Source organism: Clavelina lepadiformis, chromosome 5, assembly GCF_947623445.1.
Source record: "Clavelina lepadiformis chromosome 5, kaClaLepa1.1, whole genome shotgun sequence".
Classification (NCBI taxonomy): domain Eukaryota; kingdom Metazoa; phylum Chordata; class Ascidiacea; order Aplousobranchia; family Clavelinidae; genus Clavelina; species Clavelina lepadiformis.
This window is the reverse complement of record NC_135244.1, coordinates 18,944,076-18,964,268: the sequence shown is the minus strand read 5'-3', so window position 1 is coordinate 18,964,268 and position 20,193 is coordinate 18,944,076. Positions and strand designations below refer to the sequence as shown.

Below are 20,193 nucleotides of genomic sequence, written 5' to 3'. Positions count from 1 at the left end.
GTGACGTTTTTATTAATCCTCATTTGTTTCTGTATTCAAACCACATAAGAATGATACAAAAAGCAAGAATTTGCGTAAAAATAACAAGTATTGCATAACAAAAAAGGATAACATATTGGAAAACATAAAAAGGAACCAGAAAAAAATTCAACCTTGGACAGCTGTCACCTATATCATAGCCAGTTACGGTTTCACCTTCCGCCGACCGTTTCTCAAAGTAATCAGGCAATCATGTGGCAGCTGTCAAAGGACCGTTGTCATGAAGAAGCTTTTGATGAGCGAAGAATTCTGCAACAATCTTGGCTTGATATGCTTTCCACGTGACAAGTCTTGAATGTTGCTCCAGTAGTTCTTCGTCGGACGGGTAAGGATATTCCTAGAAATATTGACAGTTTACTGGGGAGTTGTGTCATTATATTGCAACCGAGGACTGTGATCTATTTAGTTAGGGCAACTTTGTGTATTTACTAAACTTCCAAGCCTAGCGTTCATAAACTAACTTCTTTATACTTTTACGTGTGTGACTTTTTCTATTAGCATTTCTTAACACTTACGACATCACGAAGAAATTTCATGCAATCCTCAGTTGCGTTGTCCAAGTAAAACTTTTTGTTCAACATGAGGCATTCGGCGCCGTTGCTGACTAAAGCTAAACTCGGTTGATCGGCGTACAAAACTGGACAAATACCAAATACACCGCCTTTCGTTAAACGGCGAACATTAATGTGGATGGGATGACGAAATTTCTCTTCTCGGGCAGGCGTTGTCGCTGCCAATGGACTCTGCAATGTCAAAAGTAAAGTAGGAATTATGAAAACTTATGTTATTATTGTGTTATTATGGCTATTATGTTATTATGGTTATTATGTTATTATGGTTATTATGTTATTATGGCTAACAAAGCTACAAAAACGGTCTAGGTAGAAAGTCAAGAAAACTTACGTCTTGGCCAAACAAAAACTCATTGATGTGGACTTGTTTTTGGGGTGAGATAAGGGGCCTGGTTTCATTCTCTTCCGGGTCGTTTGTGTCTGTTACTATGACTTCAGGAGGCCCATTGTACTTGGCAAGGTTTTCATCAACATCATCTCCTTGGGATTGTCCGCTCTTGGGAGACAGACCGGTCTGCAAATAAGCCGCTTTCATTGGGCTGGGAGTTCGTGGCGGATGTCGATCCGAATGCCGACTAAGACGGAATCCGGTTTCTCCGTTTTCCTGCACGTATTTGGAAATGTCTTCTGCCGGTGCTCCGCTTTCGTTACGTGATGTCCGGTGCGTGGTTTTAGATTCCTGTTGCATGGCTGCCGTACGTGGAGAGGATGGCGGCATCTCTGATCTTTCTTCACCATCACCTGCTTCCGCACGAGGGGATGTCGATTGACCAATTACGTCAGGGTTTAGTTCTTTTAATATGCTACCTGCAAACAAATCACGAGATAAAGTGACTGGAAATCCCATGTTGCCTTCATTTGATCTTTTGCAATTGAGAAATTCTGTGGTTTGCACTTACTCATTTCCAATTGATGATAGACACTGATTTCTTTTGCTTTGACCTTTTGTTCTTCTTCTTTCTGTGCCAGCAAGTTCATGTGATCTGAATAATAACAACTATATAACATGCAAGTCAAAGTATACGCCCGTTTAAAAAGACACTAACAACTTCATATACAAATTGCCTATACCGGCTTCAGTGACCGTTTCACTCTTGTCTATAAGATGCGGAGTGGATTTAATATCTGAATGTAACACTTGTTCCCTTACGGCTCTTCGCAAGACCTCTTCATGCGGAAGGTTTTCCACCATGAGTCTTTTCAATACTGAACAGCTTCCCTAGATGATGATGTGATGTGGAAAGATTATAAATGTATTGGTAATAATGTTGTTATGATAATTAAGACAAGTGTTTCGCTCTGTCGCCTTTTACTCCAACAATTTTCTTACCGACTTGACGACATAAATCCATTCAGACGTCGCGTGATCGTTCACCAGCAAAGCACCGCGCTTGAAATACCGAAAGAGACAGCGATTCGGGTTGTCATTTAATACCTTAGCAGGCCATTGTTGCAGTAGCGAAATCGATCTGATAAATAGAATGTATTGCAAATGGTAAAATTGAAAATTATAATGGAAAAAATCATTAAAGTTTGGTAAAATCTCGCCCGGCGTGTGCACTAAATTTAGCTCGATCCGTTGCCTATAATAACTTAGTCCTAATTCATAACCGCCAGAATGACACGTTTCTAAGAAAAGAAAGCTAAGGCTAGTCTATATGCAACAGGAGGCAAAACCTTGCTTGTTGATCGCATTCATATTTTCAGGAATTGTAATTCTAAACTGTTATTATTATTTTCAGCCAATTCACCTTAAAAATCCTCCTCTATCTGGATCCGTGAGCAGTCCACCTCCTCCACCTGTGATGAAGATATTCCTGTAAGCATCCCGCTCCAACAGAAGGAACTCGCAAAAGCCCGAGGTGACCACGCTCCACTGCCAGTTAATATCTTCCAATATTTCATTTTCCTGAAAGATCGTGGTGTAATATTTTTTTCTATGCTGGGTACTTTTGTCCAGGGGGATTTAAATTCGGTTGAAAAACTTTTGAGGTACTTGTCAATTCAAATGTAGAGTTTAGGAAACACTTATTCGGTTATGCCAGACCTTACCCCAAAAACGTCGCCACGCTTCATAAACTGGACTGGGTTAGTGTTCCCAAACTCATCCGATTTGATGACAACAGCAGATCCGGCCAACAAAATGTAATAATTGAGAGGGCGTTTGCCTTCACGAACTATGACTCTCTTTCCTTCAAATCTGAATAAACATGAAATGTTCGTTTGGAAGAAGAAATACCACTTACTGGAAAATGTTGTCTATAATAGAGTTTATATTTCAGCTGGTTTGAAGATCCCGTGACAACTGTTTTCATGACAGTACAAAGTCTAACGACTACTTATCATGTTTAAAGAATAGATAAAGTTTGGTTCTCATAAAGCTGTAACGTTGTATTATCGTGTTAAGAAACAGACCCTACAAAATATCCATGACGTCCGATTTGGTTTTGAACTGATGTAGAATAGTCGGATATTGCTTTGATGTTGCGCAGGGCAGTTTGAACCTGTAAAAATAGAAACGTAAATTTATAAACTTAATAAAATCCTGATAAAAGCGGGCCTATACAGCCTTTAGAAGTTTCCGAAAAATACCCTACTTAAGCCATGGAAATCAAATTTCAGTAGTTGTAAAGGAAGAAGGATTACCCTTGGAAGGATTACAGTAACCAGTTTGGGGATAAAGTTTTCATCTCGCGATATAAGAGCTAGCACTCGAGATATAACTAAATAGGCCTTAATTTAACAATACGAGTATGGACAAACGTGAAAAGGAGTAAATCTCTTTGTAAACATCTCGCTTTCACTTTGATGGTGTGGTTCTCGTACGTGCTTGGATTGTGTTAACATATTATTTGGCTGCACCTTGATTGACATAACCTATATGTTGATCATTTCATTCTTTATTGGACTTGCTTGGATAAGAGCTTTTTGAATTTGTTGAAAAGATTTCAAGGACATACTCAAAAACATTTCTAAAGAAAACAGTTTTGATGAAAATACCAAATTTATGTCTTTGTCATTTCGCTTTTCGGTTGGTTGAGATAGAATACGTCGAGTGGTGTCGGAAAGTCGAAGCTAAACACAAAAGCAAACGTTGTTATCATTGATAACAGGATTAACACAAATAATGTTTTAGTGTTAAACACAACTGTAAAGAAACGGTACAATATATTTCAGGAAGTTCAATTGTTACGGGGATAGAAGTAAATCATTTTGAGGCGAACACCCTACGCCTCACAACAGACCAAACAATTAGAGTTAGAATAGACGTTACCTGATTTTTCATTTTGTAATCTGACAGATCGAAGAGAATCTCTCGTTTGGCCGAGTTCTCCCCACCCTGTCCAGGAACATTAGATCCACTGTGAATATTGTAACTATCATCAACTACCATGCCGTGAGCTTTGTGGAGTCTGGAGAGCCACATTGACAGTTTTGCCGCAATATACCATTTATTCATCAATGAATTCTAGATAAAAATTTAATTCCCTTGTCACTTTCCTTTGTCACTTTGCGTGCTTTACAATCCAAACACATGTAATGGCCGATAATACCATAGTCGTGTGAGTGCAACCATCAACTTACGAGTAAAAACTGTGTGTGACAACACTCTTGTTACGCTGCAATAACAGTGCATCTTATCACTATAGCTTAACGTTACTGTAATGACTTTGCCACTTTGAAGCGGAAATTGTGTGGACGGAAATTGCAGAATTTTTTCCGTTTTATTCATAACCCTGCACTTACAATTCGAGACGCCGGGAATTCCCGAAGAAAATGAGGACTTCCACGAGTATCCATCTTTGTCAGCATTCGAGATCCCCTTTTTAACCTGCTTCTGCGGTACTTGGAGCTCCCTGAATTTCACAATCGAAAAGCTTGTTATCCTGCTTTCTGATAATTGTCATATGTTTTGTAAAAGTTGTTTTCATAAAAACATCGGCAAATTGAAGCCGGAATGTGTTTACCTAAACTTCCTTCCGAATCGGTGGGGGTATCGCCTTCTTTCCCTTCCTTGCTGCCAGATCGGACCGTGGCGTATACTCCTTGGGCAAGCGAATGCCTTCGGGTAGGCGAAGATCCAGCGACCGAGTTGAATTTTGTATCTGCCGAGATAAATATTTTACCTTTTTTGACTAGAGCTTGACTCTTTATCACTTTGACTCTTTTTCTCTACTGGCAATTGTTTCACCTTGTAAGGGAGGACTGCAATCACGCATCGTAGGACGCAGATCGTGTCCACTTCTTTGTGTCTCTCGCGAGCCTTGTATCGCGTCATCTTCTGGGATGGAAAGAATTTTTCTTTGGGAAAATTTCGTCGGCTGCGATCGCTTCCCTCTTGCTCTTGAAGGCTCCATGACGTTTGAAGCTCGTCTCATTGGATAACTCTTCCGACGTCCTGATGTAGCGATCGGAGGTAAAACGAAGTTGGAAGAGCGACGAATTTCATCACGGTTTTCCCTTTGGATCTTCTGTCTGGCTATAGAGTTAGCTTTGCTAATGGGCTGCATCTGGTTTAAGGGCGCAACTCTGGGTGGGATCATCCTTTCAGGAGTTGAAAAGTCCGAGAATCCGGATTGTATTTCACATCTTCCTCTGTTTTCCTCATCCTCTAGCCGAATGGTTGCTGCTTGGGAAATTTCAACTTCGCTTGCCAGTTTCATGCGGTTGCGCAGACGAGTTAGTATCGTCGGAGTTTCATTCGACTGCCCTTTGTCGCGGTTTTCTTCACGCAGGCCTCGATTTCCAACGAGAAACCGTTCCTTTTCTTCTAGGACCGTCTCAAGAGATCGTCCTTGGAAGGACTTAGCCACTTTCAGAAAAGGCCTCTTTTTGGACAAGGTCTTACTAGGTAGAGGGGGAAGAGACACTCGTAATGACTTGGTTTCGTTTTTGGCAACAGGCCTTGGTAGAAAGTTTTTATCCAGCATTCGGCCACTCTTTATTCGCCATTTGTGGACTTGGTACGGATCCTTTCTCGCATCCATTACGCTTTGCTTGTAAAGCCGCGAAGAAGAATATTTAACCGACATTTTCCGATTTTTTAGGGCGCCCGTAGGGCTCATGGTAGAGAGCATTTCATCAGTTCGTTTGATTTCTTTGCCAAGTTTAAAGGTTTTGTGTTCCGGTTGACGATAACCAGATGTTTGCCAAATATTTTCCTTATCGCCTGGATTTATTTCGCTGTCTTGAAAATGAAGAGACTGACTATGCTTATTCTTATACTTCTTTCCATTTTGCGAATGAAAATCTATGTTTTTCCTGGAAAGGCTTCCTCCGTCGGCGAATGGAACTTCTCCTGTTCTTACTTGACCTACTTCAGATATATCTTGTGTAGCGCCCTGTACAATTACCTGGTCAAATGATGGAAGTGAGCTGCCAGCCGAAGTCGAATCACTGTTAAAATCAATTGAATTCGGAGAGATCTCGTTATCACGCTCAGGAGACAATGTGGTCGCCAAAGACACAGCTCTCGATACTGTGCCGTCAATATGTGGCTTAGTCAGACATAAAGACACCATTTTTTATGCCTAAGTTAACCTATCGATCTTTGTATTGTATAAAATTCGTTTTTCATCTGGCCTTCCTTAAAATACACACGGCAGACGCAATAAAACAATAAAACATGATTGTACTGTAAACACGTCTCATTCGAAAATGAGACTCAATCTTTTGAAAACGTAAACACAATCTAACAAAGCGAAACCATTTCCGCTTCACATAAACGCCAAACGGCATTTTCTTTGCCTGAATGATGTTTTCGGTATAAACACGCTCAATGTTATAAACCCAATTTATCTACAAAGCTTCGACTTGTTGCAGTGCAAAGGTATACCGTATATAACGTTTCCTCGACACAAAGGTATAACTCAACACTTGAGACAAACTTATAGCTCACACATAGCTTTCGCCTCTTTATTTTATTAAACCATTTTTTTATAAATAACCGAACCCTACGCTGACGTTTGTTGATGACATCAAAGATTTATCTAATATTTTTGTTTGATTATTTCACCGGCTGAATGGCGCATGGGAAAGTCAGCACTTACGACCATACCGTTACTCGAAATAAAATAACGTTAAATGACGGTAGCCTTAATGTCATTTATTGTATACAAGTGGATGAGTGTGTCCGGACAATAAGCACAAGACGTACAAGCATTTGCCAAACATGTTCAGCACGATTTGCTTCGTTGGAAGATAAACACTGACAAGTCAAACAGTAATATCAAGTTTCAACGTCCTTGTGTTACTCGTTATGTCAATCACTGTGTTTATTTAAAAAGGACGAGCGACTCTGTGCATATTTATATAATTTCGGCTTTCATCTCCCGGCAAGATCTTCCGTTCTAAAGCGACCCTCTCATAAGACGATAAATTATCTTCCGTCATACAATAGGCTTTAAACTTTAAAGCGATTGACACAATAGCAACATTTAAATGTCCCTGCCAGCCTCGTCTAAACTGTAATGTATTTTGACTGAAACCTGAGATGCTTAAGCTACTTATTGTTTACGAAAATGACTTGGAATGAACCTGGAATGCTTTTCAAAATGATGCGTGTCTGTTTAACGTATAAATTTCTGTCAACCTCAAACTTTCTGAAATAAAGTACTGTAGCACAGTAGCAGTTGTGAAAGTACAGAAACAAAAGAATCTTGAGAAAATTCACTTCAACCTATTTCTATTTTGAACTTATGTAAACCACAAACTTTCCTGAACTACGTGTCAATTGCTTGGACAAACACTCAAAAGAAAAACCTGGGTGACGATAAGTAATGCTTGAACCCTTTTCATACCGAGTAGCCCACTTTGGGCTAGCTTAATAAGCCACACCAAAATGCGTTGCCTCCACCATAACTTTTGGCATGGATTAAGATTGGGTAATTAGTCCCCTTGACTATACCGTAATACACTATACCATTAAACGCTACATGAATGCAATATAAACTTTACTAAAATGTTTTTTTGGCATGTCAAACACTTCTGTATTGGTCATTTTAATACAAGTGTGTCTCTGATTTGATTTTCCACAAAATCAAACGGCCTAAAATTCAAAACAAGGACCAGATATTTGCTTCGTCGACCAGCTCAAGATACATTTCGATACATTTACTTCAATAAACATTTCAGGTTTGTTTATTTGAGCATTTCCTGGTCATCCTTTTTGAGGTTTGTGTTGTTTTTGTGATTTGTTCTAACAATACACGGGATTAAGTTGGGTTGGGGCGGTAATGACTCTAAATACACGCAGACAACCCTGTGTGTTTTTAAATGTCCGCAAAATAATTATATTCAAAGAATTGATTTATGACGTTTTTGATTTGCGTAGGCCTTCACAAATAGAATGGCTTCACTGCAGTCGAAAACAACAATAAAGAAACTCGTATTTTTGCCACTAAGTCGGCGGTTCTTAATCTTTTTCATCTGTTTTCCCATTTACACCAATTACCAATCCAAAATTTCACCCTTTTGGTTTTGAAAAGTTTTTTTGACTGGAGCTTAAGTAAACCTCACATCCTAAACATAACTGAATGTAAAAAGAACAATTAAAATTAAACGAATCTGTTACAATCAAATCAATACAATTAATTCTGAAACGCACCACAGATGCAAAGTCAACGCTGCTCAGCAATATATAATACTAGAATTTTCTTAACATCAGTTCAAATGTAAATTGGCTGCATCTCTTTGAATGTACGAGGCGATTGGGCAATGGGTGGTGGCTACACTGTAAAATGCGCATTAAACAGTAAGCTGTAGCTTATAACAGGTGTTTGTCTGCAACAAAACTTCTTTCCTATGTATCATTTTTGTGTGCAAAAGATATATAGGTTAATAATTACTTACAACCTGAACTTGCAAAATTTCCCACCGTTTAAGAACCGCTGCACTAAGATTTTGTTGTATTGTCGTATGTGTCCAACTTGTATGGATTGACATTGTAAGTTAGTAATTTATCTTATACGGCATGTAATTTGACGTGCTTTACCATACTCATACTTAAATTAAGATTACCGCAATTAGTAACACGTATTGAATTAAAGAGAATTGCAATAGGTTACGATTAAAAAACTTGATGTCATATAGGTCTTCGTCTAATGGTAAAAGCATTTTTACCACAAACTTAATTTCGAACGCAATCTTTCATTGTCTTCTTTTCGAATGCAGTGTGTTTCAAGATTGGTCAAACGCTCAATGCGCATTTTAGCAACTGCTTGAGCGTTTTGAAGATTGCTGTAAAGATGGAAAGATGTGGCTTAGTTGTTTGTACTTAATAGCGATTTAGAAAGATTTTCTTTTTGTTAAAGTGTTTGTTGTTTTTCTGTGAAGTGAGTTTTTCAAGACAAACCTACGTCTATAATACAATTGTGCATGGAAACAAGTAGTGGTAAGTTTGTAAGGTTTAAAAAAGGTTAAGATAGATGTTTATAATGGTATGAATGTACATCACATTACTGTACAATTAACTACGACATGCTAAAGCCAAAAGAAGAATTTTCTAATGTGTAAAAATTTCTCATAACATATAATCCAGAAGAGTCATACGCAAAACGTTTTTCTATAAATATTTCTATTTCGAAAAACTAAAATCGTTTATTTTACTGTGGAGCAAAAAATTTTTACAACACACCTGGAACATGTGTACACGACGTGACTGGTTCTAATTTTAAACTGTTATGCTTTAAAAATTGAGAAAAAAGTTAATAAAAAAAATAAACGTAAAAGTTGATCGCAATATCACCCAAAGCGTCCCAAACGTCTGTTCTACAGCGTTCAGCTTTAGTATTTCGTTAATGTCGTTGCAATTGCTCAGCTTAATTACATTTTCGCGGATAGCAAAACAGCCCAGCGATCCCAGCGACGCCTGACCATGTTTCGTGGTGAATAACTTGCCAAGATCAAAAAGTCTTCTGTCTATTGTCATCGCTATCAAAATTCAAAATGAATTCAACTAAACAGAATAATTTCAAAAGTTCTGCAAAATTGTTGTTTTCTCCAACTAAGTTTGATTTCACGGCGAATATCTCATGTACTGCTTATTACAGACGTTGAAGCGTCTTGTAGGTTTAATTCTTTTAACGCATACGTTTTTTACACGCTATGCGCAAAGCTAAATACTGAATGAAAAGTGTATTTTTTTGCAAAATGTATTAATCTTCAGGAGGAAGATGCAGAACCGTCCTAATCCACTTCAAAATTTTATTCCGGGTTATCTTCCAACTCCATTCCCAGCACCAACTCCAGCCCCATTTCTTCCTTCACCTTACACTGTAGCTTCGATCCCTGGTGGTTGCTTACTGCCACAACAAGGTAAAAGATTTTTGTTTAGGATGTTTTCTGCTGTATTTTAGCCTAAATTATTTCGAAAAATACCTTGTTTTTGTTCTTTATTTATAGCAATACGTGGAGCTCTATGACTACAGAAAATTTTGTGAAAAGTTTTGCTTTTTACATTTTGTATATAGTCTTTCTGAAGTATGTTCACAATCTTTAGACTTTTGTCAAATGTACGTAAGACTCCCTTACGCCCCATATCCCCAGCAGTACACTACTTACCCTACGTTGCCTATTTCAAATCCGGATCTATATCGCTTGGTAACTCCGACTGGCGTGTATCCTTACCAAGGTGTACCCTTACCGGCAGGTATAACGTACAGTATATTGATTCGATAGCATAATTACAGGCAAGCTAATTTACAAAAACTTATAACTTTACTTATGCAGTTAAAACTACTTTTTCAAAACTCATTTGTCTTATCAAATCATCTACGTATTTAAAAGTTTTTTTCTTTAGCAGGCTATGCAATTCCTAGGGCGCCCTTGATTCCAAATCATCCAATGAGGAATACTGAAGTTCCAACGACAAGCCGTTTAGCGACAACCATTACTTTATGCGGCAGTAAGTCGACAACATAAGTTTATCCTGATAAATGGATTCCGAACACATCCTTTGCCTAATTCTTTCAATCAGATCCTTCTCAACCGTCTACAAGTATTGCACGCAATAGCGGGCTGTACGCAAACGTCACCCATAACAAATCAAAGACTGCAAATTCACGAAGTCGAAACTGTCCAAATAGTTCAAAAAACCGCCCTCGATACGGCACGAGTTTTCGACGCAACATGAGCAGAAAAAACGCTTCGGTAGCTCTCTTTACTTTATTGTTTTGTTTAAATTTCCACAAGAAGCTCATAGTGAAATATAATGTCTTCTTCTGCAGAAAGGCAAACACTCCTTCCACGACAGGAGTCCTACACCGAACGCCGTTGAACTCAGTAGTATTGCAAGAATAGACGCAAAGGGTAAGTTAACGAAGAACCTATATACTGTGGTTATGTTATGCGTCTCGGGTTTCAAAGCAAACAAAAAATACTGTACGACTATGTATTTTGTTTCAGAATTTTACTGTACACTACAAAACTACACAATTTTAGCCAAACTAATACATTACGTAATTACAACTAGGAATATGAATACTTTAAATGGTTTAATGAATCAATTCGATTTTGGTTCATAATCGAAAGAATCGGTTTCTTTCGACTATATAAGGACATATTGATGTTTAAACATATTGTTGTTTAAACATTGGTTTAAACATATTAAACTTGTTTTAGAAGAGCTTGAATTATTGCAGTTCTACTCTCATAGTTTTATTGCACACCTCTCGCGGTTTTGTAAGAATACTGTACAACATTTTTACATGCTCACACATACTGTACTGGAATTGTCCAAGAACTTAGTAAGTTGTTGACGACGTTTCTTAAATGTCAGAATTGCGGGGTTTCGTCCAAGTTGATACAAAAATGCTGAGAGCTTCAACGCGACATTTTTCGTACTAGAGACGAGTGTTTGATGTGAAAACTTTTTGTTTGACAAGTTGAATTTGACCCTTAATTTCGCATGCATAAATCCTTAGTATGCGTATTATACTACGTATTATATTACATATACGTCTTATATAATATATTAGATATATATATATATACGTACAAAACTTCGCACGTTTGTATTTAACTCTGTAATAAATGAAACATTTTATAGTAGTTGCACTACTTGCTGCGAATAAGTACTGATTTTGTTTCAATGCGTCTTAGTAGGTAATTGAATTCAGCAATTAAGAATCGGCTTTAATCGATTACTTTGACTATCGAACGGAACGAGTTTCCGGAACCGATTTGTCATCCTTGGTTATAACTGTTTAATCATATCTAATCATGCTTTCCATAGAACGCATCTGATTTCATTCATGAATCGTTCTGTGACAACAGTTGTTTTTTCTCTCTGCCACAAATTTTAGAAGGTGACGATTATGAAACCTGTGATGAAAAAGAGATCGTTGGACCTGCAGACGACTACGAGCCTTTGCCGGACTGTGATTGGTTCCACGACACCAGACCGGTGGTCGAAGCTCCTGTGCCGCCCATGCAAAGAGAACAAGGTAATGTTTATGGTAACTCTACAACTTGCTTGCATGGTAACTGCAAGACGGTTCTTCTAAACATCCGATAACAAACTTGTAGATGCAGAAAATAAAAGTATGGAGTACACTCTCATTACAAACGACAAATCCTACTCGCATGTAAACTTCAACCCAAATTTACTGCCTGGAAGGTTGGACAGAATATGGCTGCAGGTCAGAATAATAAACGGTTTTTGCTTCAAGAAATGAAATTTAATTTTGTAAAACGTTACTTTTCGCTTTCTAACATTTTGTTAACTTTTCAGATGGGAACTCCCAGCCCAACGTTTTCAGAGCAGAATCGTGGACAAACACGTAGACAAAGCGGTTCTACGAGCAGCCGGAAAGTCGCTGAAGACGTGTCTGTAATGCATCTATCCGAAGATGGGGTTTACTACGTAATGAAACCAAACAAAAATCCGATTTGTCATCAGCTTTTAACCACCGACAAAGTAGCAGCCGACGACCAAGCTTCTCCAAGCAACTTTTCGGAAAAAGAATGCTGCGAGTGTCAACACTCTGTCAAGTCTTCTCAGTGCTGTTGCTCGAACTGTTTTAAAAAACGAAACGGTGACCTTACCCACGATCAAACGATGTTCGCCGAAATTTCCCATTATTGGGACGACTCAAAGCAAGATGTGAACAATAACGAACAACTTGACGTAGTACCGAACGACGTTTCTCTTCATGTGACGAATCAAGATAGTGCTCCGACTAATCAGATGCAAGTTCTTGGCGCAAATCCCTTAAACAAATTGATATCACAAAGTCGAGAATTATGGTGGGACAACAGTGCCGATATTAGCTGTGAAAGTGGCCGTAAGCCGGCCTTGGGCGAAAATTCTTTATTGCAGAATGGTCATGCTGGAAACAGTCATGTTCAGGCCACGGAAAGCTTTTCTTCAGTTTCCCAGTCGGAAAGCAGAAATAGTTCAAATGAAGCTGTAATACAGGAAGTGGATGATTTTGTTGTGGTTGACACAGCTCCGAGGAAGACCAGGCCAACAGAGCAACCCATTTTCGATGACATAATCAACAACAGTAAGTTATGTTCAAATACAACAGATCCAGCAGACAACGTTGCGGACGTCATTCAAGGGAAAAAGAAACTAGATGTTGATTGGGACACTATTCGAACGCTGGTGCCGCAAGAGTACTTAACGAGATCGTTTATTGAAGAAGGTAGGAGTGAAGTTTATGATCTAGGATCGAGTGTTGCTCACCACTTTCATGCATTATCAAAAGAAAATGGTCCTATCGTGTCAAGATCGGAATGCCCTTTGACAAAAGCGTCTTCCTTCTATACAATACCTCATTCAGGTAACTTGTCCTCCCGTCGTTTATGTGAAGAAGACCAGGCCATTGTAGCAGTGTTTCAAGTGCAAGAAGAAGAGACCGACGCTGAAGAAGTTGAAACTGCTACAAAAGCCACAAACCTTGAAGATACTTCTGCAAATCTACTGTCACTTTCAACGCATTCCGAACTTAACAAGAAACGCGTCGAAGCTAAGCGCGTGATAAAATCCAAAGCCGGTTCCACACCCAGAACATGCTGGGGCAAACAAGATGTCAGGATGTACTTACTGACGTCTGTTGCCCAAACAAATGGGTCTCCATCAACGACATGGTGTCCGTACTCATCAAGCACTCCGTCCATGCAACAAAAAGATCCAGCTTGCGAAAGCAGCAAAGATTTGCGAGAAAAGATCTCCGAAAAAAAAGTCCTGAATCCAAGGATAACGGATCTAGCCTTGATTGGTTCGGCTAAATCTCTGCCAACAAGTCCCATGAAAAGCAGAGAGCTTGCGTCTATGGAAAAGCAAAAGCAAAGGCGAAGTACAAGTTTACAGAACATACACAATAAGACAAACGAACATGTGAGCATAGATTGCGCTCTCTTCAACATTTCAACTTCTGCTTCCTCAGCGACGACATCAAACGTTTCTTGTTCGATTTCTAGACACGTACCCGTAACCGCACAGGACAAAACATACCTTTTAACTCCAGCTTCTTCTGAATTGGAAATGGTAGCTTCCAATGCCAGTATCTTATTGAGAGACGAAAAAGATCAAACGCGTTTATCACAGAAGCAAGGTAAACCAAAGAGTAAACGGTCACCTGCCACAGTACCTGCAGATGCTTCAAATTCCAGAAAATCTCGAAGACCCCTTAAACGAAGTAATTGTATGATACTACCAAAAGCAAGAACAAAAGAAGATAACTTTCCGGAAAGAACCGGAAAACTTGCTCTTTCTACATCAAAACGTAATGCGGAAATGGTTAGCAGAACACCGCAAATTCATAAGGCAACTCGCTATCAACCGTACACTAACCGGCAAGGAATGCAACAGTCTGTTCAAGGAACTCTTCCAAGTAAGAACGGTGTATCTGCACCTCAGTCACCAATTTCAAGTTTGGCGACGGTGATATCGAGTACAGGTGATGGTTCGGCGGATAAACTTGGACCTTACGGCTCGAAGACCATTGTAAAGGAAAAGCAACCCAAGTTGTTCTCATCACGGAGTAAGCCTCGCAGCGCTCGTAAAAGTCTGGCCAACATCCCTTCTGATGCAGCGGAAGAAGCATTAAAGGAAACTGGGCGGAGATCGGAGCAAAGTAAAGCAATAGGCAAAAGCAAATCGGGAGAACGTTTATCCGCCAAGAAGGCGATTCCACCAGATCCTAAAAGTCAAAAGGACACAATCGTATCAGGAAATATCAAAAAGTATCCCAAATTAAGAAGTGTTCAAGCAAAACCGAACGTTGTGTCTACCTCATCAAATTCCAGTAAAATCGCATCTAATCAACTTGTCAGTGGGTCACGAAGCACCAGACGATCTCCCCGAATAGCACGTCAGTCGCTATCAGCTGCTGATTTGATTGGTGTATCAGAAAAAGCTAAAAAGAAGCGAGTCACCGCCATGCCAAAAACTAAATCGCACACTCAATTATCAACCATACCTCAGACATCGGATGGTGCTACAGAAATATCACATGCAAAGAAATCTTCCATTCGTTCATTAGCACCAACAAGTGATTTTATACCAAAACAAGCTACTTCAAGTGTGTCAATGGTAAATGTGGTGAGCTCAGTTACAACTGTGACGTGTAGCATTAGTTCAAGTTCTACTTTTACCAAAAGTGTTACTGAGTGTGCTCCTGTACCCGTAAAGTCTTTTGTTGCACCTGTCACGCCAAACATTTTAAGTCGTGGAAAAGTGCAATCTTCCATTAAGACGATCGTGCATAATCTTGTCAGCCAGACTACGAGCGCAAGGGCTTGTGCCATATCTTCACCAGGACTTGCTGCGCTTAGAACACGAAATTCTTACAAAAGTCAAACTGTTTCTACAGAAAACCAACGACTTTTCCTGCAATCAATTTCTGGCTCCATTCGGAAATCTGATCTCCCGAAGGTATCTTCGAAGGCAAAAACGGCACCACCCTCACCACTACGCAATGAATCGTTGGCAAACAGCCAACGAAGTGCAAGTTTGTCTGACCTGTTTTATGACACTACAACGGAAGCTAGCGTGGTTTGGAACACTTTTGTCAGCTGGTTGGAAGCTGATGATTCTACAAACAAGGACCTCGTGTCGAAAACCCACCAAATTGAAGGCACTGAAAATCAAACCAAAACAGGTCAAGTTTTACAAGCTACTCCCTTAACCGCGCTAACGCCACTTGATCATGTTGAAAAAACCTACGTTGCATTTAGCCCTCCAACTATGACACCACCAAATGCAAAGCAATGTTCAGCTCGAGAAGACTTTACTCGAGTTGCAACAAAAGAATCCAACACAAAAACAGCCACTATTAAGAAATCAAGTGTGTTGGAATGTTCTCATACAAAAATGGCGCCTAAACCGCCCAAAACAGATATTCAAAATGACACCAACTTGCCACAAACTTTTTCGGATGTTCCAATTGATTCTGAAGTCTCATGCAAGGAGATGAATTCTTTTGGGCAAACGTTGGATCAAAAAACTGAAGAGGAGATAAGGAAAAGTGTTCTACTGCTTGTAGAATCAGTACTTCAAAATTCTCAAGCTCAAATCAACCAGTCAAGTTCTTCAGCTAAAGGTACAGATGAACGAGCTTACGAAATCGCAAATAGTGACAACAAGCAACTGCGTCCGTCATCTTTTGACATAGCAACGCAGACTACCACAGATGCTCTAATTGGCAATACTTTGTCACAAGCTGGTTCAGAGCAAGTTACAGCAAAACTCAGTGTCCCTCCAAAGAAACCCCCTCGAAGTAACAGTCCTAGTGCTCGCGCTGCAGCATCTGCAGAAGCACTTAAAAGCAAAGAGTATCCACCTCGTAAGAAAGAAGCTACAAGCAACACAGGAACTTGTACAAACGTAGCAGAAAAACAGTTATCGTCACAAACAACTGAAGTTACTGCATCGCCCGTGATCCCGTATTACCCTCTGTTTACTGCATTACCTGGATTTTCTCCCCATAGACACCCTCATTATTTATCACCCACGTTAATGCCTGTCAGTTTTCCACAGCCGTTTTTTACGGCGACTAATTCGGCTTTTGTTTGGCCAACGAATACACAGCCAGTAGCTGAAAGTAGTGATGACTCCAGCAAATTACTTAGCACCTCGAAAGTGTCATCGTCACGAATTAGTGATTCGGGCTGCGATCAAACACATCCATTGTCGTCACAGGTTCAAGAAGTCCGGGCTGCAGCTTTTTTAACTTCTCAACCGCACCTTGCTGTGGCGGTTGAAGACCACATTAAAATTCAAAGATCTTTAAATGGATTGCCGGCAACAGTGAATCATTCTTCCGCGCAAGCCGTCCCATCGCTAATGTACCATCCCCAATATCCACACAAACCCCGACCCAAATGGATTCCTGAAAAACGCCCGATTGGAGTGAGACGCCGGCGCTCTTTTTCTGGAATAGGTTCCCCTTCGGTAAAACATCACAGGATCCGGTCTTCAGATGTGGCCCGAGTGCGACTTTATCGTCGTCTTGCTAATCAAGTCAAGCGTCCTTCAGCACTCAAAATACGATCACAACAAGAATTCAACATGTCCCACCCTGTAGGAAAGGAAATCGTTCGTCGCCAGCGATTTGTACGCAGTAGCCTATCAGAAGATACCGTATTTGAAGCTGTAAAGGCAAATCCTCCAGTTTTCATCACAAAGCCTGCAAAAGTCAAGGTAATGTAGTTCACTAGATGCAATCGCTTTAACATATTCCAATCTTATAACAATGCTATTGCAATTACAAACTTGCACTTCAGACATCTGACACGTCGTCACCGGTAAAATCGTCTGTGATGCAATTGGCCAAATCCGCTCATACATCGGGTTTGTTGGCTTACATACAATATCTTTACCGCGAAGTTTACAATCTTAAAACTATGCTTTTTTCGAATTAAAGACGCAACAATTAACAATCACAAAGAAGACCCAGGGATAGAAACTGATTCCATTTCAGAATGTACATCGTCGGGAAAAACAACTCCAGACAATGCAGTGCCTTTGAAGAAGGTGCAGTCTGACCTATTGCAAACAATACCGGAAGATAAACAGCAAGTAAACAATGAATTTTTTCTCTCCTGATATAAATTGTACCTATACGGATCTATTTAATTATCTTTAATAGTTTAACACAGTTGCTTTGTTGGCCTGGTTATGCCTTGGTTGTTTTGCCATGTAATGTTTTTCTTAGGCTATTGTTTTCAAAAAGAAGACACATGCTAGAGCTCAAGCAAAAGAGAAACTTCCGGAAATTTCTACAGTTTCGCCTCAATCAAAAGTTACCCAAGGTAATCTTTTTATAAGGACATGCCTAAAATTGTTGTTACAAAGAAACCTAACACTCCTCGTGGTCGGCGGCATAACATTCCAGTAAGCCTGTATTTGGATTACAGTAAACATAGATTAGACTACGTTTAGTGCACTTGAAGAGTGTATGTGACATATTTGTTTTAACAGATCACAAGAAACATCACATCTTTTCGCTGAAGCACATCAAGCGCTACATGTCCCACAAGAAGCCTGGGAAACACGACGGTGGACCAAGCCACCCAGAATCATCAAATTTAACTCGCCCAATCCTCTCAGGATGCAAAACAGACACCAAGTTACTTTCAAGAAGGGAAGCGTCTCAGCCCTCAGGGCGAGGTCGGTAATGTGACCACCCATCAGAATATCTTGCTACCTTAATCGCATAACCAGTAACCACTTCTATTGCGTTAATTAACAGCTTTTATTGTACTCCCCGAAAATCAGTCTGCACTGTAAAAGGGTAAAACGTCCTATTTATGAATACAAGAAAAACAATTTCTTTGTAAAACCTGAAACATTCGTTTCTTTTTAGATCATATACGGGATATGTTTCGAAAAACAAAGAAAAACATCACGGAAAAAACAGACCAGGCGGAACTGAATAACCTTCGAGCAACTGTCCGTGAAAACACCAGCGCGACATGTGAAAAAGATACCGAAGAAGGATGCCATCACCCCTCAAACCCTTCGAAATCCTCTCCGCTTAGAAGGCCGCGAGCAAGCGGAGTGTGCGAGTCATACGATATCAAAGGTGCGCTCTTTAAGACAAGCTTTGTTGCTATAGCAACAACGGAAGTAAAGAACCATAATCAGAAAACGTTTAGTGAGTGATAGATATCATGACATTGGGTTATTATAGAAAAGATCTTGTTTGCAAACATTTTCATTGTTTCAGGTGAAGTGGAAAACACTCTTCCTGGCAACATTCTTCGCCAAAGCAACAGCGAATCCGTTTCGACTCCCGGAGTTCGTATTAACTCGGAGACTGGAGACATAATGCATGATGACAAAAATAGGAAACATTCTGCCCAAGATGGCCATGGATTACAAAAAATTCTTTCCAGCACTGCCATTGACGAAGATAGCATGGACAACCTAGGACTAGGTGTTTCCATAACAAGAGAAGCAATTCATGTCAAAGACGACAACAGTGATATGATCAAACTCGGATTGTATCCCAAAAAAACAAGTCTCAAAAGTATAGCTCCCAAGGAAAACTGTTTAGCTCCAACCACCGAAAGTAAACCTGGTCCAAATGTTAATCAGTCCACTGAAATCTAAATTGACATACATTACTTTGATACTTCTCATTTATTAAAAATATTTATGTTTGGGAGTTTATTAAATTTCGTTAGCTATGGCTAATCATTTCTATCTATAAATTTGCTTTTGTTTCATGGCCCAATAAATATATTGCAAAGAACATTTTCTTTATAATTTTGAGCAACAGTAAAAAACAAAGTGTTTTCGTTGCAGTTAAAGCAGCCTTCGTTGTATTGTTCTCCAAATCCCAGCTCAGCAGAGTTAAACAATAATTACTCAATTATGGTACGTTGTGTGTTGTAGAAATGGTTTGTCTTAGTCATACAGCAGCAAAAATTAGTTTCAATATCCTTCATTTAGTCTGATGGAAATGCACACAATTCTCTACAGTTCACACAATTCACTTCCTCATAATTAAACCTTTGGAAATTAAAAAAAGCATCTTTAACTCGTCATACCTAAAATGACGTCAAATCTCTGGTTCGAAAGGTAAACTAAAGCAACCTTGTCGTGACGAGATAATTCGTCAAAAGTAGGCTGTAAGAGGGAGTTTCCCATGACGAGGTTTATCTTCATAAGTACTTTACTGGTTAAAAAGCGTAAGCGCGTAAAAGATACCGACAGGAAAGACCAAGCATATAAAGGATGACGGCATTTACTGGACAAAAACCCAATGAATTTCTGTTTTTGCAACGGCTTCTTATTTTTTTCTAGCGTTCAACGCATGCAACAGACCCTCTGGAATCACCAAAGCCTGCATTTTTCTAGCATCGAATAGAAAATTATAAAGCGTGCTTTAGTCTTCATACTTGTCTCGATTTTTTCACTTGTGTTACTTTGTCTACTATGCAGTACAGTGTTAATCAGTATGGCGAAAAGAAAAGACAGAACATTCCAAGAAAGATTAAAAAGTTTGAAGTTTGTGGGTTGGTTTCTTAAGATAACAGTATTACCCGCTAAATAGCCTATTTAGGGTATACTAATATGTTTTTCACTGATCCCAACAGTTGATTATTACCTTCTGTCATCTTTAGTCTT

At 39.4% G+C, this 20,193-nt stretch overlaps 2 protein-coding genes across 4 annotated transcripts; one reads left to right on the top strand and one right to left on the bottom strand.

The window, feature by feature from the left end:
* Positions 1 to 2: 2 nt before the first annotated feature.
* On the bottom strand, positions 3 to 6,645 carry LOC143461071 (uncharacterized). The gene is made up of 14 exons (XM_076958830.1): positions 4,804 to 6,645; positions 4,580 to 4,717; positions 4,359 to 4,468; positions 3,886 to 4,080; positions 3,612 to 3,686; positions 3,027 to 3,115; positions 2,664 to 2,811; positions 2,363 to 2,520; positions 1,942 to 2,080; positions 1,683 to 1,830; positions 1,511 to 1,594; positions 943 to 1,418; positions 555 to 782; positions 3 to 376 (listed from the first exon to the last, which is right to left on the bottom strand). The coding sequence occupies exons 1-14, from the start codon at positions 6,131 to 6,133 to the stop codon at positions 230 to 232; spliced, it is 3,465 nt and encodes a 1,154-aa protein (XP_076814945.1). The 5' UTR covers positions 6,134 to 6,645; the 3' UTR covers positions 3 to 229.
* Positions 6,646 to 8,852: 2,207 nt separating this feature from the next.
* On the top strand, positions 8,853 to 19,383 carry LOC143460816 (uncharacterized). 3 transcript variants are annotated; one of them, XM_076958453.1, is made up of 15 exons: positions 8,853 to 9,003; positions 9,778 to 9,926; positions 10,111 to 10,260; positions 10,414 to 10,515; positions 10,588 to 10,760; positions 10,838 to 10,919; positions 11,915 to 12,055; positions 12,138 to 12,250; positions 12,343 to 17,259; positions 17,343 to 17,409; positions 17,480 to 17,637; positions 17,774 to 17,870; positions 18,040 to 18,228; positions 18,425 to 18,643; positions 18,788 to 19,383. In XM_076958453.1, the coding sequence occupies exons 2-15, from the start codon at positions 9,785 to 9,787 to the stop codon at positions 19,171 to 19,173; spliced, it is 6,936 nt and encodes a 2,311-aa protein (XP_076814568.1). In that variant the 5' UTR covers positions 8,853 to 9,003; positions 9,778 to 9,784; the 3' UTR covers positions 19,174 to 19,383. The 3 variants fall into 3 exon arrangements, with proteins under 3 accessions (XP_076814568.1, XP_076814567.1, XP_076814566.1); XM_076958452.1 differs by having other exon boundaries at positions 10,411 to 10,515; positions 17,483 to 17,637; XM_076958451.1 differs by having other exon boundaries at positions 10,411 to 10,515.
* The last annotated feature ends 810 nt before the right edge of the window (positions 19,384 to 20,193 follow it).